We start from the raw sequence: 25,098 nt of genomic DNA on the forward strand, positions 1-25,098 counted from the left end.
ACAAAGGCATGAAATAAGTGAAAAAGGTAGGAAGCATGTCTAGTATATTAGACAAGAGTGGGCAGTCCAATGGTGGTAGTTGGAGCGAAGGGAAAGTAGTAGGAGGTGAGGTATGAGAACCAACCAGAGTGAGATCCGTGCAGGTCTATTGCAAGGACTTTTACAAGGAGTGATGTCGAGATTTGAGCCGAGGAGTCTCACAATCTGTTTTATGTTTTAAAAGTATCACACTGGCTGCTGCACTGAAAACTGATTTTAAAAGGGTAAGGGTAGAAGCAGGGAAAGAATTTAGGGAGATATTGACCCAAAAGATAATGGTGGCTCAGCCCAGGGTGTTCGCAGTGGTATTGGTGAGGAATGATTCTGTCCTGTATTGGGGTAGATTGGATGACAAATATGAAGGAAAAACAAAACAAAACAAAAGGAATAAAGGATGACTTCAATTTTTAATTTCTTAATCTTCTCAAGAACTTTGAAAGGAAATATTTTTGTTCCTATTTATGAAACAGGAAACTAAAGACCTAGAGTTTCATTGACTTGTTAAAGTCATGTTGCTAGTTAGTGTAGGGATAAGTTTCAAATCCACATTTGTCTTGACTCGAACTTACATTCTTTCTGCTGCACCATAATGTAAAATATGTAACACAATGCCTACAGCATATTTGGTGCTCAATATATTGTACTTTTTGTTCTTTTTTTTCCACTCAGAGTCAAATTCTTTTTAAAAATGTCAAAGTTAGTAGATAAGATAGTAGATAAGTTAGTTCATGTAACCATAGGTATTGTAAATTTAATCAATATATGATTATTTTATTAGGATAAGTTGATTTGCCTATTTTGCATATGCTTCACAGTTTTGATACCCAAGGAAGTTCTAAAAACAAGAATAAGCATCCGTTGACATTTGGAAGCTTTTTAGCATAGATTTCTAAACTTAGAGCCTTACTAAAATTAATATTTCTAATCTGCCTGGAGATTTCATTTTTATCTGTTTATGCATAGCCTGTGGAAATTAAATATGTTTATGTTGTATATATAAACTTCATTATGCAAAACATGTTTTTTTAAAGCATTTTAAATGCTAAAATCCTTGAGAGAAGCATTATGTTTAAAATCAAAGTAATTGCTGTGGATCCAAGTATAGAACATTAAGATATCATCTGATTTTTTTCTTTTTATTTTATAGGTGTAAAAGGCTTAATCTCCAGCCTTTAGCTTACCTTTGGCAGAGAAACCAGGAAGATTTGCTCCGAGAGATGATATCATCTAACATTCAAGCAATCATCATCAAAGTAGCAGCTTTGGGTATGTAGCCAGACTTTCAAGGGAGCTGTCTGTTACCACACAGATAATCTGTATTCACTAATAAGCAGTTACAACAGAAAAGGAGGAATAATTTAAAATGTAAAAGTGTGGAATCACAACTGAAGTAGAGGGAAGTTTAAGATGGGTTTTTGACCATTTACCAAAGTGATTACAAATGAGCCTCATCATATTCTTTTTTAAATGTATAACTGCTTCTAAAATTGTTATAATATTATGGACCTTTGATTTAAGGTCTTTTTATACTATTGGGAACCCAGGTTCACAGGAAACAGGAAAAGTAGGTTTCTTTCTTTCTTTCTTTCTTTCTTTCTTTCTTTCTTTCTTTCTTTCTCTTTTTAAGCTTCCTAAAATCTATATTTGTCACAACATGTGATATTTTTCTTATTTTTTTAAACATATTTTGAATATGCTAAAATAGAATGATTGGCTTTGTAGTGTACAAAATAAGCAGAGTAGTAGGTTTTTGTTGGGGATGGTAAGAAGATTATAATTGAGAGACTGTCATTTGATCAGTTAGCATAGACACAATGGGCAGGTGGTAATGTGATTCAAATATGGATATTACATACGAACACACTTCATTTGTTGTTTTGAATTTTTATAATAATATTCATTTTCAATGGGTTTAGCTCAATGCATTTATTTCACAAACCTATTACAGTAAATGCCCTGGAGCCTCAGGTTTCTCAAAGACTAAATCATGTACCTCATTTGTGAGTTTACATTGCTGATCTCTGAAATAACGAGGTCTCAAGCTGTGGAGGATTTTAAAGACAAATTCACATTTTAAACAACATTAAAGGAAAGATCTCATAATATTTCTCCTTGGTAAACACCAATCTACTCTCTCCTTGTTGAAGTTAAAATGTTGCCTTTCATGGAAGGTCCTATAAAGAGAACCTGAAGTTGATCTTCTCAGCTTTTAAAAAGAGAAAGATCAAGGTGGGTGTTCTCATTTTTGAGAAAAGATGGCTCAGCAACCCATGACTGAAATTCTCAGTATAGATATATTTGTCCTTTGAGTTTCTATGTAAATCTATACAGATTATGCTCTCTTGCTTTCTCTTTGTCTCTTGCTCTCTCTTTTGGATTTGCTAAGATTGCCTAGTTCTGTAATGAAGTTCATGTGACACTTCACTGGACAGTACATATTCTGTCACTTTTACTGTTGGAGAATAGGATGGATTACAACCCAGAGAGAACCTACCTCATTAGCAAGACAGAGCCATAGGATATAACCTTACTGACACCTCTATTATAGTGTAACTGATATTGTGTGTCTTTTCACTGGTCTGTGTGGATGTGCGTGCGCCTCTAAGTAAGGGTTAGAGATGGTGTTTCACTGTATTAAACTTTTGGATAAAGTGTAACACTGAGCTAATCTGTCTTTATCATTCCAATGATAAAAGTATAGATCTGATTTTAACATTTATAGCACATAGTTTCTATTGATTACCTAAAGGTGTACAAAGATAAAAGTTATTCTTGAGAACAGTATTAAGAAAGGTTTATTGAGTGGAACATTTTTTCTAAGGACACAAAAATGTGTAAATGATGCGATATAGGTTTCCAAAGTTTTTTACCACCACCCTGCCCATTTAGTTTTCAGAAAGGGTTTTAATCAAAAAGTGGGACAAAAGGATCTTTATAGGGAGAGGGGTTCAGCAAAGTTTTGTGGCCTATTAGATTATAGAGTGGTCTTAGAAAAGGGTTCTACATAGGTGAATAAAAATGTATTTCTGATAACTGTGTCACATAACCTTGGTGTCTTGTAACCATCAGTGAATTCGTGAAATCTACACATTAACAACTTAGTGTTTTAAGAAGTTTCTGAGTTTTAGACTTACTTGAAGAACGATGTGTACATTGTATTTAAGAAGAATCTTGCCTTTTAGAAATACTTATTTTTAATTATGTGAGTAGTACATGAAAACATTCTAGCCACATAATATTAAATTTTTGTATATAAAGTTTCCATGTGTTTTCTGTTATCTTCTCTCCCTCCAGGCACTCCCTTTCCCGAGGTATATACCAGAGTAATAACTGATCATCTGTCTATGTCACTTCTTTTGTATATGTATTATGTATGAGTCGAAATCCTATGATTGTTTTATGGGGTTCTTAATATATTACACGAATGGTATTATAATCTGTGTATTGGTTGACAACTTGACTTTTTTACTCAACAATGTGTCTTAGGGATTTTTTTCCATGTCAGTAAATATATATCTATGTCAACTACTTGAGGTAAACAGGTATCACCTTAGTAGTCATGAGCCTTAGACTAAGGGCTGCTATGAACCTGATCTAACAAATGACTTAACTCATGCCAAAACAAAATCCTTAACTATTTTTTTCTTTTTTTTCAATTCCAGTACAGTTAACATACAGTGTTACAGTAGTTTCAGATGGACAATATAGTCAACTATTCTATACATTACTTAGTGCTGATCAAGATAAGTGTATTCTTAATTCCCTTTACCTATTTCACACACACCCCATCTCCTCTCTGGTAACCATTGATTTGTTCTCTATAATTGAGTCTTTTGTTTGTTTGTCTCTTTTTTTGTTGTTTATTTGTTTTATCTCTTGATTTCTATATATGAGTGAGATCATATGGTATTTGTCTTTCTCTGACTTAGTTTGCCTAGAATTATACCCTTTAGGTCCATCCATGTTGTTGCACATGAAAGATTCCATTCCTTTTTTCTGGCTGAGTTATGTTCCTGTGTGTGTGTGTAGTTGTGTGTGTGTGTATGTATGTGTGTGTGTGTGTGTGTGTGTGTGTGTGTGTATGCCATAACATAATGTCTTTATCCATTCATCTATGGAGGGACACTTGGTTTGCTTCCATGATTTGGCTATTGTAAATAATGCTTCAGTAAGCATAGGGGTGCATATATCTTTTCAGATGAATGTTTTCATATTCTTTGCATAAAGACCCAGCAGTACAGTTACTAGATCAGATGGTGATTCTACAAAATCCTTAACTATTTAAAGGAATACTATAAAATCCAGTACACACTAATTAAAATTCTACCACATGAAAACCAGTGGTAAAGAGAGAATCTTAAATGCAGCCAGTGTGAAAAGATTAATTTTATACAGAAAACAAAGATAAAAGTGTTAACAGACTTTGCTTCAGAAACTATGCAAACTGGAAGATGATGAAAAGACATCTTTAAAGTATTGCAAATCACTAAAAGTCACCAAGAATTTTATACCTAGTAAAATAGATTTCAAAATGAAGTTCAGATAAGGACATTTTCAGATAGTACAAAAGTTGAGAGAATTCATCACCTGCAGATCTGCATTACAAGTAATACTTTAAAAAGTTCCTTGGACAAAAGGAAAAAATTTATGACATTCAGTGTTACAAAAAGATAAAGAGCAGAGTAAATAATTGTTTTAGAGTAAATAAATTCTAAATCTATTTTACTTTTTGAATCTCTTTAAAAGATGTATTAGATTATTTAAAACAAAAATAATAGTATGTTGTGGGGTTGACAGCAAATGAGAAGTAAAATATATACAGTGCCACAAATAACAGAAGGGGGAAATATAGTGAAATGAAAGTATAGTGTGTAAAATTTCTAAATAATACATGATGTTGTATAATATTATTTGAACGTAGACTGTGATAGCTTAAAGATATAAACAATAATGCAACTATTTTTTAAATTGTTTTCAACGTTTATTTATTTTTGAGAAAGACAGAGCGTGAGTGGGGGAGGGGCAGAGAGAGAGGGAGACAACAGAATCCGAAGCAGGCTCCAAGCTCTGAGCTGTCAGCACAGAGCCCCATGCGAAACTCGTACTCAGGAGCCGTGAGATCATGACCTGAGCCAAAGTCGAATGCTTAATTGAGCCACCCAAGTATCCCTACAATAATACAACTATTAAAAAATAAAACAGGGGCGCCTGGGTGGCGCAGTCGGTTAAGCGTCCGACTTCAGCCAGGTCACGATCTCGCGGTCCGTGAGTTCGAGCCCCGTGTCAGGCTCTGGGCTGATGGCTCGGAGCCTGGAGCCTGTTTCCGATTCTGTGTCTCCCTCTCTCTCTGCCCCTCCCCCGTTCATGCTCTGTCTCTCTCTGTCCCAAAAATAAATAAAAAACGTTGAAAAAAAAATTAAAAAAAAAATAAAACAGTATAGGTAATAGTCCAATAATGGAAAGTAAATAAAAAATTATAAGATAATCCAAAAGAAAGCAAGAAAGGGTAAAAAAAAAAAAAAAGAACAGATGAGACAAATAGAAAACAAAAATAAGATGATAGATGCAGACTTTATAATTTTAATAATTGCATTAAATATAAATGATCTTAATACCTCAAAACAAAAGGGAGGGATTTTCAGATTTGAAAAAAACAAAAAAAACCAAGGCCCAACTATATGCTCTCTATAAAAAATGTGCTTTAATTATAGAAACATAGGGTAAAACTGAAAGGATGGAAAGAGATGTTGTAACACTAATAAAAGAAAGCTGAAGTGGTTATATTTGCATCAGACAAAGTAGTCCTTAGAACAATGAGTATTATTAGGGATAAAGAGGGACATTTCATCATGATAATGGAGTCAATTTATCAAGAAAGCATAACACTTTAAAGGTTTATATAACAATAACAGGGCTTTAAGATATTACAACACGAAACTGCTGCAAGATGTATTGGACAAATCCACAATTGTACATGGAGCTTTCAATGTCTCTCTTCAGTAATAGCTAAAACAAGTAGACATAAAATCATTAGGGATGTAGGAAATTTGACAACACTACCAACCAGTTTGACCTAGTTGGCACTTATAAAATACTCCACCCATTAACAGCAAATTACATATTTTTTCCAAATGCACATGGCCATTCACTAAGATAGACCATATTGTGGATCATAAAAGAAATTTCAGTATGTGTAATATACTGAAATCAGGCAAAGTATGTTCTCTGACCACAGAAGAATTAAATTAGAGAAACATATTTACTGCTACAAATGCACAGAAATGGACAAAAAATATTTCATGGACATACTATATTTATTAACAGTCTCAGAGCAGTAGTGTCACTGAAAATGGAATGGGCAGTTGATACACTAGCTAATTAAAGTGGCTACTTAAAAGAAAGAAAAAAGGGGGCACCTGGGTGGCTCAGTGAGTTGAGGATCTGACTTTTGATTTCTACTCAGGTCATGATGTCACATTCATGGGACTGAGCCCTGCGTCAGGCTCCATGCTGAGTGTGGAGCCTGCTTCAGATTCTCCCTCTCCCTCTGCCCCTCCCTCTGCTCTTGCTCTCTGTTGAAAGAGAGGAAAGGAAGGAAGGAAGGAAGGGAGGAAGGGAGGGAGGGAGGGAGGGAGAGAGGAGGGAGGGAGGGAGGGAGGGAGGAAGGAAGGAAGGAAGGAAGGAAGGAAGGAAGGAAGGAAGGAAGGAAGGAAGGAAGGAAAGCTTGTTTAAGGGTTAGCCTAACCAGTTAAATGATTTTGTAGCTTAACTAGATAAAAGAAAGTAATGCCAAGACTCTACAGGGAAGATTTGTAGAATTGGGAGATAGGAATGAGGTGATAGAACACTATAAGTACACAACTATATATTTTTCCTACTTCACAAAATTTTTCTTTTGTCTTACTTGATCTGGTGGTTCCAGGCCTAAGTTTAAAGTTACCATAGGGAAGTGTTATCAATGCACTAAACAAATATTGATACCACTAAGTTTGACATGCATATTATTTTTTATTATTATTTATTTAAATTCAAGCTAGTTAACATACAGTGTAGTATTGGTTTCAGGAGTAGAACCCAGTGATTCATCACTTACACCCAGTACTCATCCCAACAAGTGCCCTCTTTAATGCCCATCAGCCATTTAGACCATTCTTAAAGACTCTTAGGGGTATGTCATAGCTTCATCCATGTAGGCAAGTTAAGGCCTGTCTGTAAACATAGGGCCATGTGTCCTATGATTCTTTATCTTTCAAATTCTCTATCAGCCTGGGAGTGAATCCAAGGAGATGTGTTAACAAAGCTATTGTTTTTACTGGCCTTGTGGATTTATAATACATCTGCTGAGCCAGAAAGACCAATCACAGGGGATAGGTTATGGGTCAAACAGGTAATAAATGGAAATGAAAGGAATCATAGGAAATAGAAATGTACCTATAAGCAGATTACAATTCTATGGAGGGGTGCAATCATGTGACCTCTGTGCCAGGGCCTCTCAGGTGGAGATTCTTAGGCATCTCTCTCAGATCTGATGCTGACTACTTAACTGTTGTCAAGAGAAAAGTCTGAACCTGTTTTTGCAGGGAAGGGAAATTGCTGATGTATGAGCTCTACCTAAAGATTCCATCTGTATAATTTGGAGCAACTAAATGACACAGTGCTATTTGATGACTCAGTAAAGGGCTAGTTTCTTACAGTTAGCACTCAGTTATTAGTGTAAAGGCAATAGCCTTTACCATTCTGATCATATTTCTGATGACTTGATAATTACTAAAGAATTATATAAGTGTAAGACTCTGAACAGTAGAGCTTTTGCTCTCTTTATGGGCATAAATCAAAACAATATGTTGCTAAGACATATGCATAATGGAAAACAGATTTCTGCTGCCTGCTATAGCTTGGTCTAGTCCTTTGAATACAGAATATGTCAGTGAAAATGGAATTTATTTAAGGAAACACCACCCTCAAGGGAGATAGATTTGGAGAAAATATAATGAATCAATATTACTGATAACTCCTTTGTGAAGTTATGCAAAATACTTTTATGGAATACCCATGACACCCACACAGAGCCATATTTGGGTATAATATACCAATTGGCAACGTCATTGGACTTATTTTTGTGTGCAAACCATTTTCCTAAATCGTACAGATATACTAATATACTCTGGTAATAACTTATTTCATCGTTTGACTGCTGTTGTCTCCTCTGTGCCAGATGTTCTGTAAGGATTTTGGTACTGGGCTTGGGGAACTACATCAGACCAAAATAATGTTCCTGAAAGCTCATCATGATGAAAAGGACTTGCTAGTCCGAATAGAGACACTAGAGGGAGTTCTCCTCCAGGAGACTGGCTCTATCTAGAAATGGCCCTGGAGGGACAACAAAGCTTTAAATGACTGGACTAATAGAGTATTTACTTTAATGGAGCATCATTATCAGCTAACAGTGAAGGAAGAGGACTTGTATCCTTACCCAGGAAAGACTATTTAGTATTCTAATCATTATGGAAGTTGATGTTTTTAAAGATCAATGACCAGGAGTAACAGAAGGCAAGCAAAGGATGCCAACTGTGGGAATACTATGGTCAACCTAAATTATGATAGGACATTACTGTACAGTGTGACCTTTATGTATGTTTTCTAATGGCCCAGGTACCATAGATTTAAAGGGGTTTTATCTTTCTCATGATACATTGGTTGGGATTGGACAGATAAAGGAACAACACTGTGTTGTCCTGAAAAGAGCATCTTGCATAATGACATCTGGAATCTAATGACTGTTAAAGCCCATACTGTGATATCTGGGATATAGTTATGTTCTCAAACCAGATGGAATCAAGAATTTATTGAATGATAATTTCTGGTCATTACCCCAGTCACTGTGAATGTGTATGAAAAGAGTTGTTTTTGTTGGGGAAGAAATGGAGAATGTTACTATAATTCTAATTGACTTCATATGTTAACCTGGGCCACGGTATATCTACTGTAACAAGCAAGGACCTGGAAAGCTCTTCTCATGGTCCTGGACTGCCTCCTGATTTGCTGTACTTTTTCATTACTTCTATTCTTTAAATGTATCTGCATGGTTAGGGCTTTCTGAGCAAATTTTATAGAAACTTGGGACCTAGGCTAAAAGACAAGCATTAAAATTTAATTTATGACTGAACAGTGAGATTTACTTCTCTGGAAGTATATGTTTATATTTCAAGGGTCGGGGGATGAGACCAGGATCTTGGAGACATCTGGGTTGTAAAACTGAAGACACTATTTTATTCCCCCCAGAGATTTTTTTTTTTTTTACACATTCTAAAGTATGAAGACACAAGTCATTCCCTTCACTTTTTCAAGGAAAAACTCTCAGAAGGGGAGAGGGGAACAACTGTCTTCTTTTTCCTAAGTAAACATGCAGATTTGTTTTTGGGGAGATACCTTACCTTCAAGTTTCAATTACTTGAAAGATTACATCTCATTCTCATCACCTGGCTCCTGTGAGAAGAGCTGGGGCAGAGAAGAGCCAGAATGGTATTATCTACTTATTATATGTAAGTAGTAATAATCATCTGTTCTGCTCCAGGAAACTCATATTAGCATTCAGCATATTAATAAATATAGATATTAAAATTTTAGCAGTATATGAAACAGTCTGAGAATAACAATGCTGCTGCTACTACCACCAATATTATCGTTGAGAATCGCAAAAAAGAATTTTTTACATGTTTTTCTGATTTTTCCCTACCAGTTTTTTGAGTTCTCTATTTGGTCCAAGCATAAAGCTATTATATACTGTACACTCTTTTTAACAGTTATTGGAGATACAATTAACATCTGTAATTCACAAATGTAAAGTGTACAACTCAATGTTTTCTAGTATATTCACATGGTTATGCAGTCATCACCATAATCAGATTTTAGAACATTTTTGTACCCCCTAAAAGAAACTTGTATGCATTAGCAATCATTCCCCATTTTTCCCCAACTTTCCCCCCGCATCTCCACTACTAAGCCTCTTGAAGCCACTTTGCATCTTTATGTCTTTATAGATTTGCCTATTCTGTGTATTTATACATTTCCATATTTCATATGAATGGAATTTTACAATATGTGATCTTTTGGACTGGCTTCTTTCATTGAAACAATGTTTTCAAGATTCATCTATTTTATATCATAGATTAATATTTATTGCCATATAATATTTTGTGATAAATTTTCTTTTATAGTTATTGCTTCAGTTTGCTATTACTCTGTTTAGGAATTTTGCATGTTCATAAGAGGGACTGATCTATAATTTTTTTTCCTAGTAATTACAGATGTGGGTAATAAAGTTACCGTGGCCTCATAAAGCTTTGTAGTGTTTCTTCTTTTAATATTACCTAAAAGTTTTTCTGTAAGATTGGTATTAATCTTTTCTTCAGTGTCTTGAAGTACTTATTGTTTAAGCCCTCTGGCCATGGAGATATCTTCAGGGAAAGTTTTCAATTCAAAATTCAATTTCTGTGTTAGAGTGACTGTTTAGATTTTCTGCTTCTTATTTCAGTTTGATAAATTGTGTTTTTCCCAGAATTTTTTCTATTTCTTCTATGTTGTGAAAATTATAGGTATAAAGTAATCCCTAATGACTTCTCATTGTCCTGTCATCTGTAGGATCAGTAGTGATGTCATCTTTTACATTTGTCTATTGATGGACTTGGGTTGCTTTCATATCTGGCTATTATGAATAATGTGGCAATAAACAGGTGCATATATCTTTTTGAATTAGTGTTTTCATTTTCTTTGGATAAACACCTAGCAGTGAAATTATGGGATCATACAGTAATTCTATTTTTAATTTTTTGGAGAACCTCTATACTGTTTTCCACAGGGGCTCTACCAATTTGCATTCCCACCAACAGGGCACAAGGGTTTGGTTTGTTTGTTTGTTTTTTCTCTTTTTTTTTTTTTTTACATCCTCACCAATACTTGTTATTTCTTGTATTTTTAAAATGCCTAATTTTTAATTTAATTGAAATTTAATGCTTGTGTTTTTAATTTTAGCCATTCTTACAGGTCTAAGGTGATATGTCATTGTGGTTTCGATTTGCATTTCCCTGGTGATGAGTGATGTTGAACATCTTTTCATGTGTCTGTTGGCCATCTGTATGTCTATTCAGGTCCTCTGCCCATTTGTTAATTAGACTTTTTGGGTTTTCTTCGTGTTGAGCTGTTAGTTTTTTTATATATTTTGTATATAAACCCCTATTGGGGTTGCAAATATCTATCCTATCAACCCCTATCATTTGCAAATATCTTCTCCCATTCAGTAGGTTGGCTTTTTGTTTTGTTGATGGTTTCCTTCACTGTGCAAAAACTTTTTACTGTGGTGTAGTCCCAGTAGTTTGATTTTGTTTTTGTTTCCCTTGACAGAGGAGACATCTAGAAAAATGTTTTTCTATAGCTCATGTCAAAGAAATTACTGTCTATGTTTTCTTCTAGAAGTTTTATGATTGCAGGTCTCACATTTAGGTTTTTTAATCCACTTTGAGTTTATTTTTGTATATGGTGTAAGAAAGTGGTCTAGTTTCATTCTTTTGCATATGGCCGTCCAGGTTTCCCAGTACCATTTGTTGAAGCAATTATCTTTTCCCCATTATATATTCTTGCCTCCTTTGTCATAGATTAATTGACCATAAAAGTGTGGGTTTATTTCTGGACTTCCTATTCTGTGCCGCTGGTCTATGTATCTATTTTTGTGCCAGTATAATATACTGTTTTGATTCCTACAGCTTTGTAGTATATCTGGAAATCTAGAATTGTGATACCTCCAGCTTTGTACTTCTTTTTCAAGATTGCTTGGCAATAATTCAACACTTTTATTGATGTGCCTATTCCCTTCTTCCCTGAGATACAGGAATGAATGCTTTCCCCCTATGATCAGGCCCTTTTTCTCTCTTTCTAGTTGGGCTAATTTCTGGGAGGACTTGTGCATAGTCTGAGAGCTCTGTTATAAATGTGAGTCTGAAAAACCACCGAAGAGAATAGTAAATGATGATAGGAAACTCAACTGCAGCAAACATTATACCTGGAAGATTGTACCTCTTTCAGGAATATAAATTAGCAATATACTCTTCTATAAGATATTTCCCATTCTTACCCATTTCAAACATGTAGGTTTTTTTCCCTTCTCTTATATTCTTCCAGGTTTCATGTACTGCTTTCCTTGTATTTTGTTCACCCACATGTGTAATATTATTATCAGTGGTCCTCAACCATGGCTACACATTAGAATCCTCTGGGGAGATATTGAAAAAAGTACTTCTACATAGGCCCCACTCTAATTTGGTAGTTCTGGGGTGAGGCATAGGTATTGGTATTTGTTAAAAGTTTGCCAAGTGATTGGTACGAAGGGGCAGCCAAGATTGAAGATTACTCTCTGCCTATTATAATAATCTATTGTGGGGCGCCTGGGTGGCTCAGTCGGTTGAGCCTCCGACTTTGGCTCAGGTCATGGTCTCGCGATCCGTGAGTTCAAGCCCCGCGTCGGGCTCTGTGCTGACTGCTCAGAGCCTGGAGCCTGTTTCAGATTCTGTGTCTCCCTCTCTCTGACCCTCCCCCATTCATGCTCTGTCTCTCTCTGTCTCAAAAATAAATAAACGTTAAAAAAATTTTTATAATAATCTATTGTGCCACCTCTTAGGCTTTTCAGTGTATGCCTAATATCAAAATGCTCATCCTCATTATATTTCATTGTTTGGGATATTTATGTCCTTAATTCTGTTAACAAAATTGTTCCAAGAAGGTATGTCATGTTAATATGGGCCGATATAGCCTGTGGCACACTGCTGCCTGTGTACTGGAGTTTAAGAGCACCTTTTTTTATTATGGTTTAACTTGATCTTTAGGAAAGAGTACTGGACTCAGAATCAAAATATGTCATTTCAATGCCTGATTTTATCATGTGTTAGCCTTGCAATCTAGAGAATTCACTTAGCCCCAGAACCTTCATTTTCACACCTCCTATTTTCTTATCAGTAAAACAAATATTTTATCATCTGTCCTACTAAACATTTCTAAAATAGGACTCTGAAAGTTTTGAAGAGCTTAACATGTTACACACATTAGTATTACTTCTAGACTGGTATAGGGATAATTATGAGTGACTTTTGATATGCAATGATGTATTTTAACAAGTACACATAGTGGGTAAGCTTTTCTCATATATTTCATTTGCTCTTTCATTTTTCCACTTGGAAAAAAAAAGAAGCTTGGGTGTTGTATAACTGTAATGCAACATAAATCCAATACACCACTCTCTCTCTTTGCCCCTATAAAACTCATTGGAAGTTTCCCATGCAAAAGGTGGAATTTAGACAAGAAAATTAAAGCTGGTGGTTTTCAATGGAAATGGAGCTAGGAGATGTATTTTTTTTTAACAGGTTCAGAAAAGTCAGTGTCTGAAGTAAGATTAAATTTTGGAGCTTTTTGGCTTCTTATGCTGTACTTGTTAATCTCACATTTTTATTTGCTTTTCAAAAGATTTTTAAGATATCTTAAAAGTTATATGTTTTGGGAAAATGGAACAGTATCACAATTTATAAATAACAATGTTTTTGAATGACCCTAAAATGTTTAATTTGAAAGATACAGGAAATGAATTCATAGTTGACATTGATGATGATTTACACTAATTTTTCTAGGAGGAAATGTTTGTATTAAGCAGTTAAAAACATAATTATAATGGTTATTGCACAAAGCCCAGCTTTATAGGGTCTGAAAGAGCAAGTGCTACAAATAGTTTTAGATAGTAATTAGATTGAAAATCACTGATTTTATTTCATTTTATTTTTTATTTTTTGGCTACCAGATAAAGAAGGATCTTATAAGAGTAAATTTCTCACCTGCCTCAGGCAGGAGTAATTAGATGTAAGCAAATTTAATGGAGCCTGTGTGCTCTGGGGCCATTCAGCTGTGCTTCGATAATTGCATTTTTTTTTTTAAGTATGAAGGTTGTTTAACATATCAAGTAGCAAAAAAGTTAAAGTACAGGTTACCTATTTATCTTTTAGGTAAATAACTGTAGTACTTTATAAACCAAGCAGTAATGAATGCATTACCAAATAATAGACTCCAGTGAGGAGAAGCAAATGCAGCCGATAGTATGCAATTATTATATATGTAAGTCCTTAATTCATTAGCAGTAGCATGACTTCAAACTACTTTCATCTTTGTTCCCTTTTTTCTATGTACTTTCATTTAAAAAGTTCAAGGTTTACTTAGACATATATTTGAACAAGGAGATACCATATTTTGATGATTTATTTTTTAATTCAATCTTTACATATTAACGTGGTTAACTTTGTTCTAAGACACAGATCCACATTAACAAATTAATCCCCCCTCTTTTTGCTCACAGACTAGTTTTAGCTCTTATGTCCATAGCCTCCTGGGATCTAGCTCCTATTTAATCCCTGTTTTGCTTTTTACCACTCCTAACTCATAAAAACTACACACCAATATACAGTTAAAATAAAACAGCATTACTAAAATATTACTCATATTAGGGATAGATTTTTTCATTACACAAATCCTTTCAATATTGAATTCTGTTGATATTTAAAATTTGATTTAATGTACTTAGACTTTTTCAAAGACACCAGATTTTGTATATAGAATGTGTGTATGTAAGTCATGTAAGATAAAACAAATGACTTAATAGTTAATTCATATTTAGTTAAATAAAACTAATACTAAATTTATAGTAAGTCAGTATCACATGTTGGAAGACCTGTATCACTCTTTTTTATCCTACCCTTTTATTCCTTTAAACAGTTATTTGAATGAACCCTTGAATGGCATGCTGATTAGATATATAGATGACACAGAGGTTCTTAGGATCATTAATACTTTGAATGATACATTCAGAATACTGATTCATATTGATTGGCTGGGAGTAGGGACTAAATCTGACCAGGTAAAATGTAGAAAAAGTAAACATAAAGAGTTCTGAATGTTAATTCCTAAAGCCAACTCCACAATACAGGATAGGTAAGATCCTCCTTAACACTAGCAGTTGAGAGAAAAATCTTTGAGCTTTTATGACATTACATATGTGTCAGTGGTACCTTGTATATACCAAAACAGCTAAACAGATCTGAGGGGTTGCATTAACAGTTGAGGTAGAATATTTTGTCTCATTATGCACCTTAATTTACCAAGGTTACCGCTATAGTAATTTAAGAAAAAGGCAGGATAAGTAATTGGATCTCAAATCTATGCAAAAGGTATTTGTGGGAAAAAAAAAAAAACAACAAATAAAATGACAGTGGATTAGCAGAAGATACTACTGGAAAGTGTTAACATGAAAAATTTTTAATTTTTGCTAATTTTTTTATTTCCTACAATGAGCAGAAATTGGTTTTTTAAGCAGGGGGAAAGATTGCATTAAAATGGGACACAGAAACAGCTATACTGAGTGGAAAGTGACCAGAACAATGAAAGGACACACAATGGTGCCACAGGTGGACTATATAAAGGAGCTATATATTTAGCCTGAAGTGAAGGCAGCAGGGTACCGGGCCAAGGAGAACAGGGATTTTTGCAGCAACTCACAATATTTGAAAGGCTGCGGGTACTTTCTGTGGATTCAGAGGATAATTCTAAGAGCAAGTAGAAGCTATATGGTGAAACATGTCTTGGTTTAGTTATGAGAACTTTCTAACATTTGGAGAGCTCTCAAATAATGGCACAGGAGGTTGCCCCAGGCCCTTGTGTGATTTCTTCAAGACTCTATTGCATGGCCCTTGCCTTTTCCCAAATAATATGGCTTCTTTGTACTGTGTGTAACAAAATGGTAATCAGAGGTTATAGAATTGGACTAGCAAAGGTTGCTTTCGGGAGGGAATGCTACCCCTCCCCAATGCACTATTGAAGGATGAAGCTTTGCCACCACTGGATGATTTCAGAACAGTATGCCACTGGCTCTGAAGGCAGTTTATCTATAGACAAAATTTTAGAAATCATTTGAGGATAAATATATCGTACTGTTGGAATAAGCATATAGTGTGCCAAGATGACCACCTTGAAGGTGGCAGCCTTCATTTGCATATGTAAAAGTCAGTCTCATTACTCCACTACTTGTTAGTTTTTATTAAAATCTGATTTTGGCACAGAGCACAGTAATGAGAAACTTAAACTCAGTTATGGCTTTCAGATTCCATTGGATAGGTAAAAATTTTGTTACTTGCTTATCTTGCCGTTGTCTTTTGGTCTCTTGTTTCCTTCTTGATTTGGGAGCACATCTTTCTTCCCTACTCTGTTACTGTGTATCTTGTCCATAGTGAAATTATTTTTTTTTCTTTTTTTTAATTTGAATGTGATCTATACTTTTGGAAGAGGTAACTTAGTGTTAGGGAAGAAAAGAGAAATTGTCCCTGAAACTTTGTTTTCAATACTTAGCAAGTTTTACAATTAATGACAGAAGTTTCTCTTGTGGCCTCTCCTCCCAAAGACTGTGCTTATTTATTTTCCCCAATAGTCTCATGTGACCTTGTTAAAGCTTCATGTAATTCCCAAATAAATTACATTTACTGGTTTGCTTCTATCTAGTATTTTATTGACATTTCCAGATAAGTTTAATAGGATGGAGAGAAACAGTGTTCTCTTTATAGACTCAGTGGGTGATTTGACCTTAGCAGGTTAACCTTATCCTGATGTTGAAGGAAGCTATTCTTAATTAGACTCTATCAGTTTCTCCATTATCACCAAGAGAGCCCCTGGTCTGTAATTCTATAAATCTTAATTTGATTGTTTTTTTCTTTCCTACAGAAAAGCGACCATATTAGCAAAGTCGCAATATTTGAAAACAGTTGCTTGTTTTCCAGATACATTGCATATCCTCATCTGTAGCTCAGCCATTTCACACTTTATTTACTTCAGAAACTCTCAGTTGAATACCATCTGGTCATGGTGATTTATTGCTGTGGAATTTCTCAAGTTGCTCTATTATTTTCTCCTAGGAGATTGCTCTCTGTTACTGCCCGACTGATTTTCTCAGAAAGTGCCCTTGGAATAGTCGTTTCCCTCGTATCCTGTACAGACAAGGTCAATGCCAAATAAAACTGAATTAAACTTCTCTGCTGCTTCTTGTCCTCTTACTTGCTGTCTTTGTAGCAAGTCCTCATCAGTGGAGGGAAAGTCAGCACTTAGTCCAGCCATTCATGTTGGCTGTCTAGCCCGCATGTTACCTTTTGTATTTTTATTTTCCAGATTCTCCCTTTCTTTGACAATATATTTTTGGCATTTAATTCAGAAAAAAAAGTTGCATTAAACAATGTCCTAAATACTTCCAGTGTGTTCATAAATGTCTATATGGGACTTAGTTCTAGTTTTTTGCTTGTTTGTTTTACCCATCCACAAATTTCTCTTTTGACCTTTCAGATAATGACACGGTATATACACCTCTCATTGCCGGCATCCTTATCTGTCTTCCAAGCAGCCTGGATAGTTTTTAAACTCTTTACTTGCCTCTCTCTTAGAGGGCTGCTCACCTTTTTTTTTTCTCTTAGATTTTTAACATATACTTCTTATAGTTTACCCCTTTGGGTTAACATTCAGAGATGCCCATACTAATTAGAACACGAGCTTTAATTGTGCAACCCTCCCAATTGCTGAGTTCCACTCCTACGCATACTCACCTGTGGTAATTCCTGTATGTCATATTAAACTATTTCCTCTTTTGTAACTGCCCAAATAAGCCAAGATAAGGCATATTAATTATTGCTTCTACGCATTGTGCTCTTCTGTCATTCATTTGGAGAATAATGGACATAATTAAAACCATTCATTGCAATAGTCTTCCTAGGAAATAATGGTGAACAGTAAAGGTTAGAAGCAATTTGCATTATTCTTTCATATTCTGTGGTTAACATATCATTTTTTACCTGAACTTTGTTCAAATAATTATTTTGTTTAAAAAGAGTTACTTAATGTGCATTCGAGTGTAGTTTAATTGCTATTAGAAATATATTTCTATCTTTATACAAAATAATTTAGCACAGAATTTTTAAACTTATAACTTAAGTATTGAAACATCAAAAGTTGAGACTTCTGACATTTCCCAAATGTATTGTAAATCACCTACTATTTTAAATTGAGAGGGAAATAAACGAAGATTTAAATATCAGATTCTGAGTATGTGTGGTAGAATCCTTCCTTAAGACTCACATAGAAATACTGCCAATCCCAAGGTTCATAATCTCTGAATAAAATGCCTTTTGGTCAGTCTCTAAAGGGGAGTAACAGATTATAACAGCAGAGGACATAAATGCTGGTTTTGTTCATTTTATTGCTAACACGTTTTTTTTCTGTAGGTGGGGCAGGCTGTTCTAACACTATGTTACATCCATAACTCTTTGGTGCTGGTATGCATATGTTCTTTGAATTTTTTAATAGATAGAGGTCCTTTCTATCCCAAAGCTACGGTGTGTGTGTTAATATATGTAATATATTGCCTTACAAGAAATATGTAAATATTATAATTCCAAAACCTATCTTTCTACCTTCATCTCAACGAGTAGCTCCAATTCCCTCTATTCTACAAAAATCAAAAATGCACAGAATACAATATTTACAAATAAATAAGATCTTATTTAATGCAGTTGTTATAAAAGTGAGCCCTCTAACATTTATATCTGTGTCAGACAGCTTACGCTAAAACAACTTTCATGATAATATGTAACAGTTAACTGAAAACTCCTGGAAAGTAAGTCCACAAATCTTTTTCTTTGTCTATTTAGTCATATGACTATTTAATAATTATATTGTCCAAGCGGATATTTGTGTTTTGTGCCTTAATACCAGTATGATTCTGTATTTGCCATAGTTGGAAAGTGAGATTCTGTATTTGCCATGGTTGGAAATGTGAGCTGAGCGCCCAACATTTATCAATTAAAGTTGCGTGGAGCAAGAATATGTTATAAAGGTTGTAGGGCTTGTCCTCTGATGACTTTTCTTTCAGGTAGATACTATTGTATTGGTTGATGTCTCAAATTTGAACAAATGTGTATAGGTCACAGTCAGTATAAACTTATATAAGAACCACATGAGGTATCACATCTCAAGATATGGGAGCTGAGGTACCGGCTATTATGATTCTCCGGAGTCCCCTTTACTTATTTTTCTTAACAAGTTATTCTTTCACCAGAGAAGTCTTAGGACATATTTTCTTCTGAATTTGATTCCATCTTCTGTCAAGCAAAATTTAGTTCAAGTTCTGGGTAGTTTCAGTCCTGATGTTTTCTTCCTGATTATTCAGAGATTTTTTTGTTAGTGGAGTTTGGAATGGAGAAATGTATTAGGAAATGTATTGGTCAGGGTTCTTCAGAGAAACAGAGCCAATAGGACGTAGAAGGTGATGTATTATGAAGAACTGACTTACATGATTATGGAAGCTGAGAAGTCCCACAATCTGCTGCCTGCAAGTTGAAGACCCAAGAAAACTACAGGTATAATTTAATCCAAGTTGGAAGGCCTGAGAACCAAGGGAGCCAGTGATGTAAATCCAAATCCAAAGGCAGGAGATGTGAGATGTCCCAGTTCAAATACTGAGGCAGGAAAAGGGGAGGAGTAGTGTCTTCCTTCTTCTGTGCCTTGTTCTGCCCAGGCCCTTAGGGGTTGGTTGATGCTCACCCACATGGGGGAGGGCAATCTACTTTACTGAGACCACCGTTCAAACACTGACTTCATGCAGAAAACACCCTCACAGATACACCCAGAAACAATGCTTAATCTGGGGACCTCATGACCCAGTCAAGCTGACACATAAAATTAACCATTGCAGGAAAAAAATGGAAGAATTAGAAGCTAGTGCTCATCTTGCCCAGAATATGTTTGAAAGATTTTGAAGTGAAGATGACCAGATCAGATTTGGACTTTGGACAGCTGACTACAGTGTCAATTAAAGTTTGATATTCCTCAAAGCTCTTTCCTGTGTTTTCTCTTGTCACTTTGCATATTCTCCTTGAGTCATTTCATCTCATAGCATCTATTTCTATATTAGTATTTCTAGCCCAGACCTCTCTGCTAAACTTTAACCCTTTATAATTAATTGCCAATTAGATATCCCTTCTTGGATGATTCACTGGAACCTCAAATACATTTCCAAATTGATTCTACCTTTATTTACCTTCCCAAACATTCTTCTTTTACTGTCCTATATCTGAAGTAAATGGTGCCACCATTTTTAACATTGTCCAGAGTCAGAAACCTGAGAATCATCCTATAGTTCATTAGCAAGTACTATATATCTTACCTATTTTATGTTGCTCTCAAATCTGTTCTTTTCCTTTTGTACCTACTGCCTTGTCAGTTACATACTCTCTTACTACTGCAGCAGCCCCTTTATGTGCCTTCTTACCTTCAGTCTTATTTCCTGCCAAGGAATTATACTGAAGCTAGAGTGATCTTTCTGAAAGTCAAATTAGATCCTGTCATTCCTCTGCTTATCATTTCTCTGTCTTCTCTGTGACTTTACATTCAGGTATAAGTTCTTTAAGATGAAACTCGAGGCCCTATAGGATCTGGCTTTTGTCTACCTTTTTAACCTCAACTTTTACTCCTTCAGATACTCCCTACTCATATCAAGCTTTCAGTTTCTAGTACTTACTATGTTAAATAATACTATGAAAGTTTAGGAAGATATTTCTAAATGAAATATTTCAAATTGCTCCCTTAAAAAAAATCCCTCTGTTTGAAACTCGTATCTTTTACTTTTGATTCACTTTTTACATGCTAAAACTTTATAATCTTTTTAAAGGTAAAAAAAAGGACCATTTCAGCTATCACCAGCAAGTATTGATTATCATTAACTGCAGAATTATACTTAATATGATTTATTGGTCATTAATTTTATGGATGTCATGGGTCTTAAAAGTGAATCCATAAAGTATCTGAGTTTCCTTTATGTTACTTACACTGAAGTAAAATACCAATTAATAGATTTCAGAAAGAAGTTATGTTGAGATGAGTTCTAATACAACCTCTAAGGTAAGGATTTAGTGGTCTAATAGTAGAAATGGAAAATCTAGAAAGTGAAATAACATCCTTCCCCAAATACTCAACTTTCACAATATGTGAGTTTATCTTTACTTTGAAGATCACATAATTAGTCTTTCTTACCTGTTCATTTTTACACAGGTTTAATCATTTTATTTCTAAAATGCTCAATTATTATGGTGTGCTCAAGTGGAGTCTAGGAATAAAAAAAAAAAAAAGAAAAGGAAAAAGTTGCATTTACCAACAAAACTGTAGAGCTTTTTAAATGAGATCTACTTGTTCTGGTGGCTGAATCTGGTAGAAATAGGAAGAGATTATTAAGTGTGTGTGTGTGTGTGTGTGTGTGTGTGTGTGTTTAGCTTTTGAAGATACATGGGATGCTCCATTCCTGTCTGCACTGAATTTATCAAAAATTATAGGCAGACTAGAAATTGCTTCTCAGAAGGATTATACCTTTTCTAATATCACCTACTGATTTTACAGTAAAAGTCTAGGCTACAAAAGTTGATATGAGAACACAATTCATTTTACTTGACTCTTTTAAAAATAGCATTATCAAACATTTTGTGATGTTTCTTTCATATCGTATATTGGGCTGTCGTGAAGAAATAAACCTCCACTTGCTTTCATGACAGCAGATAATAAATTGACTGATATAATTCAGTTGAGAATTTGAAAAATGCATTGAAAATAATGGGGCATAACAGTGTAGGGTTAACATTTATTCATAGATGATGCAATTAAATAAAACAGGCATTAACTTCAAGGTCAGTCAGTAAAGTAATAAAATTGAATATTTTAATTGAATTGTAATTGCTTCCCATTGATACATGAAAGTAAAGTAAAATAGATGTCAGCTCTGCAAATTACGGTTCTTCCTCCTAATTAATTTCTTAATTCTGCATGGAGTTATCCAGTGCCTAGGTCTTGTTGTGGGTTTATTCATCCACCCAGCTTCCATCAAGGAATGTCTATAAGACATGATTAAATGGTTAAGGGTCAGGATTTTTAGTAAATTTTTTCTGCACTTTGGAGAAAAATGTGTTAGTAACTGTAAGTAACTTACGTATTTGAGTTCAAATTTACTCTAAATATAATAGCATCCTGGGTTCTATGGAATGTAATTATCTTCTTTATTACTATTGATGTTTCTTGATATTGATATATATATTAACATTAATAAATGTAAACATCTTAATCAATAAAAATGTTTTCATATGGTAGATAGATATATTGAGACTTTCTACCACTCACTGATTCAGGAGGTAAATTGAACAGACTATTAAGGTTTGGGGGAAGTGCAGTTTATGTCCATTCATGACCCAGGTTTCACTAGAAAAAACACCTAAATTGAGTGAATCTAAAAAAAGAAACATCTTTTTCAAGGACTGGGATAAGTTGAAACTTTTAGATAAAGTTGAATTTCTTTGAAAAAGCCCGTGAGCCATTGTGGCTTTTTCATAGGCTTTTCATAGTCCCTCAAAGAGTTTTAACATAATACAGTTTTATATAAAATAAAATGGGAACAATGACATTACAAAGATTAGGAGAGAGATTTTCAAATTATATTGAAACTGTACTGGGTCTAGATTCTTGGGTTTATTTAAAGAAAGAGAAGATTATGCCTTTTGGACTGGCTGCATATACCAGTTAAATGACTACTGCTGAAAAATTGAAAATGGAATGAATGCGTGTATAAGATGGCTTTAAAAATTACTGATGTATTGTTATCTATTCTTATGTCTTAAAATGACTTTATGTATGGGGCACCTTGCTAGCTCAATTGGTAGAGCATGTGACTCTTGATCTCAGAGTCATGAATTCAAGCCCCATGTTGGATGTGGAGATTACAAGAAAGAAAGAAAGAAAGAAAGAAAGAAAGAAAGAAAGAAAGAAAGAAAGAAAGAAAGAAAGAAAGAAAGGGTGGGGGGTGGGAGGAGAGAGAGAGAGGGAGAGAGAGGAAGGAAGGAATAGATAAAATGATTCTGTGTAATAGAAGATGTAATATTATATAATACAAATATATTGGCACATTAGCATCTTTAGTTGTACTTAGAAATATGGGTGGATTCTTATTGGTAAAACAAGTAAATTAAACAAAGAAGGTATTAATGTTGTCTAACCTTTGTGTTAAATTTTTACTCAAATATTGACTTCATTAGTTAAACTGTTTCTCTCTAAACCATTTAAAGCTTAAAAGTTAAAAAATATGTCCAATGATAAATATATTTTTTGATGCTAATCTGACCCTGACCTTCCATTCTCAATTATGAAGGACTCAATTATGAAAGATATTCAAGAATGTCAGAATTTTCCATGCGTATAACCGAGTTAGAAAATACCCAAACCAAAAATACACGAGATAAAAGACTGACATCCATGAGCTTCATAATTATAGATACGCTAACAGTTTTTTCATGTTAAAGTGATTTGTTTCTCCAAATCCTTGTTTTAAAATTATTTTAGTAATAATCTTGTTCCACTTAAGAAGAATTAAATATCATAACGACTGTACATACAATGCTACAATGTTTCTAAATGAGGAAACTTGTGAAAAAATATGTGGAAGTGTAAGAAAATTAAATATTCAAACTCATTATATTTATAAAAATAAGTTACAACGAGTTTTCATTTGCATGTAGTTTAATATTTATGGAATCATCAGTGTTCTAGGAAGTAAAGATTTCTTGAGAAGAGTTCTATATCTGAATATATTCTGGCATAGGATGAATAATCGTCCTACCACATCCCTGACTAATATCACCCCACGTGCAATAGGCTCAGCTGATTTAGAAGAGATCTCTGAGATCATGGTGGTTCCAGGCCATTAATTTCTTAAAGAGAGTAGCTTGAATTGCTAGTAATCTCTGGATCTTATCCAAGAAAACATTTTATAAAAACAATCTGAAATTTCATATGGGCATGTCATATGAGTAGTGATCATGAGGTCCCCAAATTTGTCACTTTCTAATGAACAGAAAAATGGAAGCAAAGACAGATTGCACTTGGACTGAGTACCCAGCAAAGCATCAGGAGAAAAGGACTGAAGTAGTCATAATCAAGTACAGTGGAATGGGTTAGCCTGACCCAAGTGTGCATGATATACAGTGTTGATTTAAAGTAGTAAGATCCATTCAAGAGAATATGTAGACTATTGTATTGAACCTAGACAAAGAGTTTCATTATAGAATTTAGACATTTTTTGGAAAAGAATGCTAGTCTATTTAAATAACATCGAATCATGAGATAAGAACCTTTAAATCATTGTTCATGCCAAAGAAGCCTACCAAAATCCCCAGACAAAACCTCCAATAAATTTACAATGTGTCTAAGCTATTTATTTCTCAGGTCCTGCCATTCTCTTGCTTTTATATGTCCAGTGAAATCATCTATTGCTTTGTGTATGTGAAATGTTACTGATTGGTTGTTTTCCCTGTGTGAAATGTCTAAAGCATCAGACCATGAATCATAGAACCTATCATGCTCACTAAACATAACATAAACCCCATTACCATACTATAAAGACTTATACATGCAGCTTATTTCATTATTAACTCTAAGAGAAAAGAAATGTAGCTCTTTTATTTTAGCTATTTTATAGCTTTATAGTAATTTTCTACTGTAGTGAAAAGGTCTATAATGTGCTTCAGGAAAATATTTGAAAATCTTATTTAAGGTTTTAAATTTTGATTTATTTTAATATTTTTAGTGCCATACTCCAGGACTGAATAAATTGAAAATATTTCAATGAATAAGGAAAAACTTTAAATACCAACTAATTTTTGACAAAATATACTGTGTGATGATCACAGATTCATGTGGAAAAATTATGCCTAGTGTGGCTTATGTTTACAGATTTTACTGACTATTATCTAAAGACAAGCCAAATTACTTTATCCATCATGGAATGCAACAATCTCTGAAATGAGATGTAACAGCTATTTTTATAGGTTAACAGTTTAGAGCTGAGGCCTGGTGATTCTATAATGAATTAAACGACTGGAAGAAAAATGGGAAGATTATCAGTTTGATCTT

The 25,098-nt window shown here is 34.3% G+C and overlaps 1 protein-coding gene across 12 annotated transcripts in view; it reads left to right on the forward strand.

The window, feature by feature from the left end:
• DPH6 (diphthamine biosynthesis 6) overlaps positions 1–25,098 on the forward strand; it is a 433,974-nt gene that overhangs the window by 107,094 nt on the left and 301,782 nt on the right. For all 12 annotated transcript variants that reach the window (XR_008299245.1, XR_008299248.1, XR_008299243.1 and 9 more), the window contains exon 5: positions 1,187–1,305. Coding sequence is in view for 1 of the 12 variants with exons in the window: in XM_027066888.2 (XP_026922689.1) it covers positions 1,187–1,305 (119 nt within the window). In the remaining 11 variants the exon portion in view is untranslated. The remainder of the gene's footprint in view (positions 1–1,186; positions 1,306–25,098) is intronic.

This window comes from Acinonyx jubatus, chromosome B3 (assembly GCF_027475565.1).
Source record: "Acinonyx jubatus isolate Ajub_Pintada_27869175 chromosome B3, VMU_Ajub_asm_v1.0, whole genome shotgun sequence".
In the NCBI taxonomy this organism is placed as follows: domain Eukaryota; kingdom Metazoa; phylum Chordata; class Mammalia; order Carnivora; family Felidae; genus Acinonyx; species Acinonyx jubatus.